A 12,369-nucleotide genomic window follows, 5' to 3' on the forward strand; every position below is an offset into this window, starting at 1 on the left:
CTGCCAAAACAACCTCTAAAAAAAAACACATTTTAGATGGCATTACTTAAACCAAAGTTCAAATGCAAGATACYTGAAGTACAGTATGTGTAGTAACTTTTAGAAAGTAGGTTCACAGCTTAGACTTGAGCTTTCCTTCCTTTGTTCAGAGCTGTATGTCCTGCATGTCGATATTTGAATGTGGTGGATCTCACTTCAATGTCTTTATAATGTGTGGTATTCAGTGCCTTAAATTTTCCACTAAGACCTATGGGACATCCTGCTGTCGTTCTCTTAGAGCAATGACTGACACTATGAAACCATGCCAAATGGATGGTCTAATTGAAGTTAAAAGCCTGTGTTTCTTTTGTTTGTAATGTTTTATTGTCTCACTTTTAGAATAATACCAGCTCACGTTGTTCGCTGTTACAGTAGACTTTCAATAAAACATTTACTCCCTGTTGATTATTAACACTACTGTACTGTCAAAAAGGTATGCAAGCTTTATACATGTCAATAAATACATTTAATAGACGTACTGGAATGGTTAAGCACATTTTTACTGATACACTTTTGACTGAATGTGTGTGTTCATGCGTGTGTTCTTTGGATACTTAAGCTATAAGGTATGGGGGGGTGTGGTATACGGTCAATATACCACGGCTAAATACTGTTCTTAACCACAACGCAATGCGGAGTGCCTGAATACAGCCCTTAGCCGTGGTATATTGGCCATATACCTCAAACCCCCGAGGTGCCTTATTGCTATTATAAACTGGTTACGAATGTAATTAGAACAGTACAAAATGAATGTTTTGTCATACCCGTGGTATACTGTCTCATATACCACGGCTTTCAGCCAATCAACCAGCATTCAGGGCTCAAACCACCCAGTTTATATTGGTCATTGTATCATTGCACATGTATTTTATGATTTCACATGTCTCCAGACCTTTGTGACAATAAGGTCTACCACTAAAACTAGTAGGGCATATTACAAAATATTAGATATGGTTCCTCATAGGCTAATAGAAATGAGAGCTGTGGTTTCCTATTGCAAAGTTAATTGACCATATATTTCAGCGTGAAAACATTTACAAAGCATCCACACACGCGCAAACTTGATTTCTGGACATGGAGACCTGTGGCACCAGAGCAAGCAGGCATGCACGGGTTAATTTAAACTGGGGGCGGAGAATCCAAAGCTTGACCAGCCTTATAATACCGACTACATGTGAACTTGATGCAAATGTAACAGCTGTGCGTGTGCCTGTCTTTAATGGAAAARGATTTGCACATGAGCAGAATGCATAAAGAGGCTTTATACGGTCGTGATCAGTGCTGAAAGAGCTTATACTTTGTAAAATCACATTGTAATTCATTCATATGTTTGAACTAGGTGGATAGCAATTGGTATTGAATATGGAGCTATTTGCAACAGTTGATCAGGGGGGTTGCATTTTGGACATGTCCCATCTGAACCTGGAGAATTTAAATTTGGACACTGTCGGTGACGAACGGAGGAGAGTGACCCAACAACTCTACCTGTATAACAACCGACTGACAGTGTTTCCTGCTTCGGTATGTCTGTTTTCCAAATTGGAAGTTCTGGATATAAGCAACAATGGATTAACTGTTCTCTGTGAGGACATTCAACGTTTGTCAAACCTCAAAACACTCATAGCCAAGAACAACCGTTTGAACGAATTTTCGTTCCCAAAGGAATTTGGGTCCATGCAGATAGACACATTGAACTTCAGTGGGAACATGTTTGAAGAGGTGCCCATTCAGTTCCTAAAACTCCAGCGATTAAAGTATCTGTCTCTTGGGGGTAACAGACTCAAAGCTATCCCCGCAGAGATAGAAAATATTACCAGGTAAGAATACCGATACATTATAGCGGTAACAATTTAGGCTAACGGTATTTGTTACAATGCAACTAACTGCCTACACTGTAGTACCCCATGTAACGTTAATTACCATATATATAATCATAGGTTTTTATAGCCACTTAATATAAAGGGGGACTTTTAACAAACAACTATCTGTACACAGCTATGCATGACGAAGTGAGGTTGTTGAAAGTTAGATGAGCTTTTAAGCTTCTGAGCTTATCAACTCTTAGCTTCTAATAACCCAACGTTGGGACACTCAAATGTGAATAAAGAAATTGCCATATCAAGGTTATGTTGCCCTTATCATATATATTTGAGTAATTTAGCATACACTCTTATCCAGAACGACTGATAGGAGCCATTGGGGTTAAGTGCCTTGCTCAAGGGCTCATCGACAGATTGTATACCTAGGTCAAGGGTTCAAACCAGCAACCTGTCACTTACTGGCCCATCACTCTTAACCGCTAGGCTACCTGCCGCCCTACCTGATAATAGCATGCTCATAATAACCATTATGTAGTAGTAGGCTAGAATAATAAGCTCTGTTGCTGTCTTAATGAAATGACTGGGCCTCCAGTACTGCAGCCGTAATTTCATAGTGTGCATTCAGGAACTAGATGGTGAGGGTTAAGATAACGGGCAAATAAGTTTGCATAAAATCAATACTGTTGCTGTATTCACCTAGATAGGTTCCACATGAGCATGTGGTTCCTGATCATGTCCTGCATGATGGTACAGGAGTCCATAGTCTCCATCTTGGTGCTGCATTGACACACTTCTTTGGAGTCGGCTCATCAGTGTGGCTTAGCTTGTCTGGCTGGCTGCGTGCCATGTTACAAAATCAGGTCATTTGACATATTGCCTTACCACAGTGGGGGACTGGCACMGTGAGAGGAACATGGGGGTTCAGGATTTGGAACAGAGTGGAGAATAAGTTATAGAATAAAGACAAGATGAAAAGGTCCATTGGACCTTTTCAAAAGGTCCAAAAGCCCACAGCATCCTTCAGACTGTATTGTAGCTAAGTTAGCAGCTGTGCTTTGCATCACAAGGCCTTCCCTCTTGACGTTTCTATCATAGGATCTCTCTTTCTCTCTCTCTCTCTCGATCTCTTTCTAAAAAAGAGAAGACGTTTCAGAGTTATTTTTACAATCATCTCACCTCTTCTGTATATCTTCCGTTGACATAAAATTGTCAAACACTGGAGTTAAATTCTGAATGCTCCCTCTATCTCCTCTCTCTTTCTTCTGTTGTCAGCTTGATCAGAGAAAGTTGGCAGGTGTTCTGGAGGTGTTCAAGAGTGTAGTGTGTGTGTAAAATTATCACAGCGGTTCTCCAAAAACAAACCGATCACTCAGTCCAATACAGCCTAGCCTGTCCTCCGGGATCTTTGAACCCTGGAATTTCAACATGCTTCTTCTGTATTTAGACTCAAACTGTTTGGCCAATCTTGACCTTTGAACATTGTGCATTATATAATCCACATGATTTTTTGGGGGGCTGTAGAAAACTGGTTCAATTTAAGATCCTATATCTGTATGTTAATTTAGCAATGTTCCCTGTCATTCCAAGTGTGAAGAAAAACACTTTTCTCTGATCTGATGCAGTCTGGAGATGCTTTATTTGGGTGGGAACCTCATCATCTCCATCCCCCCAGAGCTGGCCAACCTTCGCGGTCTCAGATACTTGGTCCTTTGTGACAACCGGATACAGAGTGTACCCCCCCAACTCACAAGGTGAGGGCCATCCCATAGGAGAAACACTGATTTTACTTTTAATTTGCTCATGTGACCAACAGTTTTTTGTTGTTGTTTTACTTAGGTCTCCTGTGTGTCATAAGACTGTGTTAGCCTGCTGAGCTAAAGCCATGATTCACGGTCATGTCTGAATATGTCTGTTTGTAGACTCTACTCCCTGCGCTGCCTCAGTCTCCATAACAACCTACTTACCTACCTACCACGGGAGATCCTCAGCCTGGTGCACCTGCAGGAGCTCAGTCTCCGCGGCAACCCCCTGGTGGTCCGCTTCATCAAGGACATGACTTACGACCCTCCCTCCCTGTTGGAGCTGGCCGGACGGACCATCAAGTCCCGCAACCTGCACTACAACCCTAATGACCTGCCTGGAAACCTGGTGCACTACCTGGACCTGGCCAGCAAGTGTCCCAACCCTAAATGTACCGGTAAGTGGAGGAGAGKGGACAGGTTTAAGTTATATACTTATGTACTAGTATTTGTGAGTGGATCAGAGGAGGCTCGTCCAGGGAGGAAGAGAAGGCTGGTCCTCCTCAATAATTTGAGGAAAAATTCAAATAAAACATTCTTTGTAAATAAAATCACACCTTGAGATATTTCTATTGCTCTCATATTGTTGTGCTACTTCTTCCTCTCAGGTGTGTACTTTGACTCGTGTGTGAGGCACATCAAGTTTGTGGACTTTTGCGGGAAGTATCGGCTACCCTTCATGCACTACCTGTGCTCCCCAGAATGCACCTCTCCCTGCAGCTCCAACCCGCAGAGCGACGCTGAGTCGGAGGACGAGAAGTGCGTGTCGGCCAACAGGCTGCAGAGAGTGCTCCTGGGATAGAAGAAAGTGAAAGGACCTCGAGTTCACTGACACACATACTGGATGATGGACAGTTTCCATGACTCCCAACTGACCTGACTAACCCAACTTCTCCTGTGCCAAACACGATAAACACTGACACTGAGCTGTTCACCTACAATACAGTGCCACTTTCAACATGAGATGTAGGATTCCTCAAGGACTGATTGTAACGTATATTAACCACAGTTTATTGTTGATATTTCGAGCCGTAGTGTTTTAAACATCTAACTGAAGCTTATGGAGTACTGATTTTGTTGTAGAGCACTCATCAAATGTATTTTCATGTACATCCTCAGTTTGTAGTTTCTGTGTTAACATGAAGGGATGAATGAATTGTATGTAAAATTGATTTTCTTTACAATATAGATTCAGAAACACAGAATGTGTTTCATGCTTGTTTTAAATCACCTCTCTTCTTAAGTTACMCTTTAATCGTCATACTTCTGTTGACACTTTGGCTGCTCGCACATGCAGTCCTAATATACAGTAGTCTCTGTCACATTTACACACCATGCATTAATGCCTTCCCTTACCTCACAAAACAACCATTTTTGTTGTTACTAACCAAGGGGAAAGATGTGTATGTTAATGTGATTTCTTGTTCAAAGAGACTAATCCAGAGCTTGTACTGTGAATTAAATGTTTGTTTGATCATTTATTTGAATAAATTGAAATGAATATTTATATATTCTGTTTATTTTATACATAGTGTATCAATGATATGAGTTCTGTTAACTGGATACATAAGATAATGCTGTTTTTTTTTTTATGTATTGAACCTTTATTTAACTAGGTAAGTCATTTTAAGAACAAATTCTTATTTACAATGACGGCCTACCAAAAGGCCTCCTGCGGAGACGGGGGGCCTGGGATTAAAAATAAATAAAAATATAGGACAAAACACACATCACGACAACACTACATAAAAAGAGACSTAAGACAACATAGCATGGCAGCAACACATGACAGCAACACATGGCAACAACACAACATGGTAGTAGCACAAAACCGGGTACAAACATTATTAGGCACAGGCAACAGCTCAAAGGGCAAGAAGGTAGAGACAATACATCACGCAAAGCAGCCACTGTCAGTAAGAGTGTCCATGATTGAGTCTTTGAGCGAAGAGATTGAGATAAAACTGTCCAGTTTGAGTGTTTGTTGCAGCTGGTTCCAGTCACTGGAATGCCAGCAGCATACCACCCTGCATACCACTGCTGGCTTGCTTCTGAAGCTAAGCAGGGTTGGTCCTGGTCAGTCCCTGGATGGGAGACCAGGTGCTGCTGGAAGTGGTGTTGGAGGGCCAGTAGGAGGCACTCTTTCCTCTGGTCTAAACAAAGATCCCAATGCCCCAGGGCAGTGATTGGGGACACTTGCTCTTAGGTTGCCGTCTTTCGGATGGACGTTAAACGGGTGTCCTGACTCTCTGAGGTCATTAAAGATCCCATGGCACTTATCGTAAGAGTAGGGGTGTTAACCCCGGTGTCCTGGCTAAATTCCCAATCTGGCCCTCAACCATCACGGTCACCTAATAATCCCCAGTTTACAATTGGCTCATCCCCCTCCTCTCCCCTGTAACTATCCCCAGGTCGTTGCTGCAAATGAGAATGTGTTCTCAGTCAACTTACCTGGTAAAATAATGATAAAAATAAAAAAAAATAGCTGCAGCGAACAAAAAGACGAGTGACCCAGGGATGTGTGCTTTGGGGACCTTTAACAAAATGTGACTGGCAGAACAGGTGGAGGATGAGGGCTACAATAGATATCTCAAGATAGGGGGAGGGAGGCCTGAGAGGGTTTTATAAATAAACATCAACCAGTGGGTCTTGCGACAGTTATGCAGAGATGACCAGTCTACAGAAGAGTATAGACTGCAGTGATGTGTCCTATAAAAGAGCATCGGTGCAAATCTGATGGCAGAATGGCAAAGAACATCTACCACATCTAGCTGTTCATACCCGTGGCAATAATTATTCCAATGTGAAGAATTTAGCATGATGTACTTTCATTCATAAAAAAAAGTGTAGTATTTCATGATATTGTTTTTGTTTCATTTTATTCTATTTCTGTGTCCAGGTTGCGTTAAAGTTGGCCCTCAGGCAGCAAAGCAGCCCCAAACCATAACGCCACCGCCTCCATGCTTTACAGTTGGTATGATGTTCTTCTGTTCAAAGGCAGTGTTTATTTTTTGCCAAAGATGGCATTTAGCATTGCGGCCAACGACTCTACCTTTGACTCATCTGTCCAGAGCACATTGTCCCAGTAGTTTTGGTCTTTGCTCAGGTGTCGTCTGGAATTTTCTCCATTTGTAGATGATCTGTCAGATAGTGGAACGATGTACTTCGAATTGCTTAGAAATTGATTTGTAAACCCTCCCARACTCACAGTGTCATGTCCTGACCATAGAGAGCTTTTTGTCGTTGTCTCTGATTGGGGATCATATTTAGRTAACCATTTCCCCATGTCTTCTAGTTGCCTGTGAGCACTAGTGTTGAGCGTCATGTTTCGTTTATTCRCGTTATTGTTTTCCCCTTTGAGTTTTCTATTCWAAATAAAAGGATGGAAACATACCACGCTGCGCCTTGGTCCAATCATTATGACGGACGTGACACACAGGCATCAATAATCTTTCTTCTGAGGGCCTCGGATAGGTATTTTGATCTTTGCATGATGTGTTACCACACACCCATATGGTTAAGACCAAACCAGACCAAGTTTCTAATCTTTACGGAAGGCTGGACCCTCCCAAGGTACTCTCTAATGATTTCCTAATCATTGTCACCTGKTTTGGTGCACCTGATCCTAATTTTAGCCATTTTAGGTAGGGGTGTACACATTKTTTTCTGCATYATGGAAATTCCATTTTTGTTTATTTTAATTGCCTAACACTTTCAAAGTAAATGTTTTTGTGTGATTTGTTAAATTGGGTTACCTTTATCAATGAATGTGGTTGGAATTTTGCAAAAATATCCATGTGTACAAATATGTAAAAAATKWATTAATTAAAAGACCACTTTCCAAAGGGTGTATTTACTTTTTCACATGACTGTATTTCAGTTAAGTTATTTTGTCTTCCATATTGTTGATGAACATGTAAGACGACGACAACAACAACAACAAATGAAGCATTCATAATCTGATACCGTGGCCATCCCTTTACCGTGTTCTTAAACGGCTCTTAATTGGGTGGTACTCCTGCGGATAAAGAGATTGCTCTGAATGCGCTTGCAAAAATCTCAATTTCTCTGTGCCTGGCTTGCACTCTTCAACCCTACAGAACTGAAGTGGCAGTGCCAGTTGTATGATGACATGTCTCTATTGCGATATACTTATAGGTGAGTGAGAAAAAAAATCCCCATGTCTTCTAATTTGAAGGGGTGAGGATAGAAGTCGCAGGTGGCCAAGGGAAGTCCAAAGACAACTGTATAAATGAAAAATAACACCTTGCTTCTTCTGTAAAACTACCCATCGAAGGCTCTCACCATTAACGTTAATCAACTCCTGGAACTGTAGAATTCTGATATCAGGGAACTGTTATCTCATTATGGAGTTGAATTGCTTCATTTATGCATTCCAAAGCAATACTGTCACATTTGTGTCTGGGCTGAAGTACAGTACATCTATCTGGGCACTTTTTTTCAGTAGTGTTCAACTGGGAGGCAGCTGCGTGGGAAGATAGTTGAAGATGGTATGTCTCATAAAGATACCTGAGGTCATCTATCTATGAGTTTCTATAGATAAGACAGCACTATGAATGTGTAGAACTGCATATATGAGAATGTGCTGACTACAGTGGGCGGGACATGTTACGTGACATTTTAAACTTAATGTGTAAAATCAGTGGTGGAACAAGTACTCAATTGTCATAATTGATTAAAAAAAGTAAAGATACTGTACCTTTAATAAAAAATKACTCAAGTAAAGTATAAGTCACCCAGTAAAATACTACTTGAGTAGAAGTCTAAAAGTATATGTACTTAAGTACAGTGGTGAAAAAAAGTACTCAATTGCCATACTTCAAAATAAAAAAGTTAATGCTATACATCAATTTCCTTATATTAAGCAAACCTGACAGCATGATTAACTTTTTTTTCTTTACGGACAGACGGGCACACTCCAAMMYTCAGRCATCATTTTCAAATGCAGYATTTGTCTTTAGTGAGTCCGCCAGATCAGAGGCAGTAGGGATTACAACGTGTTATATTGACAGGTGTGTGAATTGGATCATATTGCTGTCGTCTGAGTAACGTTGTAATTCCCATAACTGTAGTAGCCTATCACGTTTCCTCTTATGTTGTATCCAGGACTTCAATGAATGGAAAGCTGAGTAAATAATGCCCTCTTGTGGTGTAAAGGAGTCATGACACCACCACYGTAAAGTTGCAGCTCGACAGACCACGTGTTGTCAGATCCAGACCCTTTACCTGTCAATGGTTTGATCTTGTGAGTTGTAAGAAGAGGAGGTTTTCCCTATTGTTTAACAAAAACTACATCTCCACGCGCAGTGTCAAGAAGAGCCATGTCTCTAGCATATGTCCTCCAGTCTTTCTGGATCAATCAAGAGAAAAAAAGATCATAGCACCTGAAAAAGAATGTACCTTGTGTTGAMTTGGGTTCTTATTCTTGTCCTTGAACATGAACCAATGGTAAATTAGCTGTACGACTCKGTGAAAAGAACCTGTCATTACGGTGCTTTGTTATGAGTTTCCCAAATTACATAATTAATATTCTCTGACAAGATACAGAGGGAAAGAGGAATGAGGAGCACACAGACATTGCAGGAGAAAGGATTGTAGCAACCTGGGGCACAACTTTCACTGGGGGCAGGACATGTCCCCCCCCCCACATTCTGAAATTGCATTTCTGTCCCCCACAGTTTTATAATTGGAATGTGATACAAAACGAGGCTACGGTGTACTTTAGGACCATGCAGACGCCTCCGAGTGGTCAGGGATATTATTTTAAAAATAATAATAAAATGTCCCCCCCCCCCACTTCTAAAACCAAAGTTGAGCCCCTGGTAGCAACTATGCTTTGACTCTATTGAACAGCCTCACAAAGAGYCTGCATGGCATGCTGGGAAAGTATTCCTCAGGTCCTGCCACTGCATAAATACCAAGGCCTGTCTATGTAAAGCCTAGTTGTTTCACTGACTGACACCTCCCACTGGGCACACACTGGTTGAAACAACGTTGATTCAACGTCAATTCAATGAAATTATGTTGAACCAACGTGGAATAGACGTTGAATTGAAGTCTGTGCCCAGTGGGCTACGCTTCAGMAGCTCTGTAAATGTAAAAACACTATAATGAGTAGACCTACTGAGTAGACCTAAAGGCCTGACTTTACTGCAGCAGTCCACCCAAGTGAAAATATAGAGTAGGTCTAATCAGCACCACTTAAAAGCAGGTGCCCACCCATGATTTTATTAGGCTATAAAATTCTTGGCGGAGTTTCCCTCTGTGGATTTTGCAGTACTCCCGGTTGGGATTGGAGATCCTCCTGGCATTTAAAAATGTTGATGGAATATGATTTATGGAACTCGTTGCTGCCCTGGCTCCATAATGACTCAGCAGGAATCCCACTCAATTACCTACACACATGGAGCTAAGCACCTAGTTACTGTGCAGAAGAGCCTCCTCACTCAAACTCAGTCTCATCTGCATCTGCAACACCTGGCAACACAATAGTCTCTCGGCAAGCCAACAACTAAAATACAGCAAATCTACCACTTATTGAACACTTTATTGAAATAGTGTGTCTTAGAGCATCAATCAACCTTGTCTCAATATACACTGTCCCATTGAACACTGACATAACTTGCCCGAAATCAAAATCATTATAGAACATTGTAGAGCCATCAATTTTGTTTTAGATTTTCTGCCATACTCCAGACAATGATTCTTTGTTTGGTTAAGGTGTCAGTTTCCATATATCTATCAAATATAAATGTGACGTTACGAAATATACAAGCAATATTGCAGGAAAATACATTTTTAGATACAAATGCTGTTTGTGAAAATTTACTGGGGAAGGTCAATCCAAGATTTTTTTTATTCATGAATTCAAGACTTTCTGCGTTCCATTAGTCGTGTCCTGAACATCAAAAAACCCTCATATTAATTTCCTCAAGTGTTTTGCTTGATGGAATACCTGTCACCTCTAAAATGATGACATGTCATTGTGACCAGAGCTTAGCAATTAGCCATTAGCTTTTCAACACATTTAGCTAAAGGTGGGTGAGAGAACTTTTTATAAAAAAAAAAAGAATTGCGGGGGGAGTTTAAAGAGAGATGTGTTGATGATGATGATAGCTGGAGGCACTGTGTTGCTATGAAGGCAACAGCTACATCCATTACTTTACCCTGACTGCTCCCATTATGGATGCAGACTTTTTGTGCTGAATTATGATCGCCAAGAGCCAGCCTTAGAGACAGACATAAATATAGCCCGCTGCTGCTGTGGGTTATGAGCATGTGCGTTTACAGCACTTGAATCTTAGATCGACTGGATTTCTTGGTCAGTGGGAATGTATGTAATTGTTTTCATAGGGCCTATTACACATTGGATAACTAAATAAAATCACGCATCTAAATCTAATATTTCTTCTAGTTTAAATGATCCTGTTGTCCAAGTCCAGATGTGTTTGCCAACAATGCCACCATAAATGGTCTAGCTAGCCTGTGTCCCATGCCATTTATAATCTGTAGCATAATGATAAGAACATTTCTCTCCCTTAAGATTTTCCATTAAACTTTAATGTGTCCCGCATCTGTCATCCTTGAAGAGGACGCAAAGAGGAAACCAATCAACCTGCCTGTTACTCATACTAAGCTTACCTGAAGTAATTCAGGGTCTACTCACACCAGAATGGACAATGAATGGATGAATGAATATATCAGGGTAATAAACTACACAGTTTACTTCTGGATTATCTTTCAGACTACAAGGTATTTAAAGAATGATGTAGTACAGAAACATCATTCCACTAGCGCAGTCTGGCTGGTGCACCATCACCCTTCATGTCTACATCCTTCATGTAGCCTACCTGGTTCCACCGTTACAGTAGCGGTGTGTTGATATAATCAAATCAAGTTTCTTTTATATAGCCCTTCGTACATCAGCTAATATTTCGAAGTGCTGTACAGAAACCCAGCCTAAAACCCCAAACAGCAAGCAATGCAGGTGTAGAAGGGAGCATCAGGGTAAAGTAATGGATGTAGCTGTTGCCTTCATAGCAACACAGTGCCTCCAGCTATCATCATCATCAACACATCTCTCTTTAAACTCCCCCGCAATTTTTTTTTTTTTAATAAAAAGTTCTCTCACCACCTTTAGCTAAATGTGTTGAAAAGCTAATGGCTAATTGCTAAGCTCTGGTCACAATGACATGTCATCATTTTAGAGGTGACAGGTATTCCATCAAGCAAAACACTTGGGAAATTAATATGAGGGTTTTTTGATGTTCAGGACACGACTAATGGAACGCAGAAAGTCTTGAATTCATGAATAAAAAAAATCTTGGATTGACCTTCCCAGTAAATTTTCACAAACAGCATTTGTATTAAAAATGTATTTCCTGCAATATTGCTTGTATATTCGTAACGTCACATTTATATTTGATAGATATATGGAAACTGACACCTTAACAAACAAAGAATCATTGTCTGGAGTATGGCAGAAAATCTAAAACAAAATTGATGGCTCTACAATGTTCTATAATGATTTTGATTTCGGGCAAGTTATGTCAGTGTTCAATGGGACAGTGTATATTGAGACAAGGTTGATTGATGCTCTAAGACACACTATTTCAATAAAGTGTTCAATAAGTGGTAGATTTGCTGTATTTTAGTTGTTGGCTTGCCGAGAGACTATTGTGTTGCCAGGT

The 12,369-nt window shown here is 40.7% G+C and overlaps 1 protein-coding gene across 1 annotated transcript; it reads left to right on the forward strand.

Annotated features, from left to right (window-relative positions):
* The first annotated feature begins 1,229 nt into the window (after positions 1-1,229).
* LOC111953458 (leucine-rich repeat-containing protein 58) lies at positions 1,230-5,165 on the forward strand. The gene is made up of 4 exons (XM_023972744.1): positions 1,230-1,856; positions 3,482-3,610; positions 3,779-4,056; positions 4,267-5,165. Exons 1-4 carry the CDS (start codon positions 1,402-1,404, stop codon positions 4,458-4,460), a joined length of 1,056 nt encoding a protein of 351 aa, XP_023828512.1. The 5' UTR covers positions 1,230-1,401; the 3' UTR covers positions 4,461-5,165.
* The last annotated feature ends 7,204 nt before the right edge of the window (positions 5,166-12,369 follow it).

Source organism: Salvelinus sp. IW2-2015, linkage group LG27 (assembly GCF_002910315.2).
Source record: "Salvelinus sp. IW2-2015 linkage group LG27, ASM291031v2, whole genome shotgun sequence".
Classification (NCBI taxonomy): Eukaryota; Metazoa; Chordata; class Actinopteri; order Salmoniformes; family Salmonidae; genus Salvelinus; species Salvelinus sp. IW2-2015.

What these genes read in the sequence shown, in the direction of transcription:
- LOC111953458 (XM_023972744.1), top strand. Translation starts at nt 1,402, where the DNA reads ATGGAGCTATTTGCAACAGTTGATCAGGGGGGTTGCATTTTGGACATG. An exon ending in GAGATAGAAAATATTACCAG is followed by an intron (nt 1,857 to 3,481) that starts GTAAGAATACCG and finishes GATCTGATGCAG; the next exon opens with TCTGGAGATGCTTTATTTGG. An exon ending in GTACCCCCCCAACTCACAAG is followed by an intron (nt 3,611 to 3,778) that starts GTGAGGGCCATC and finishes GTCTGTTTGTAG; the next exon opens with ACTCTACTCCCTGCGCTGCC.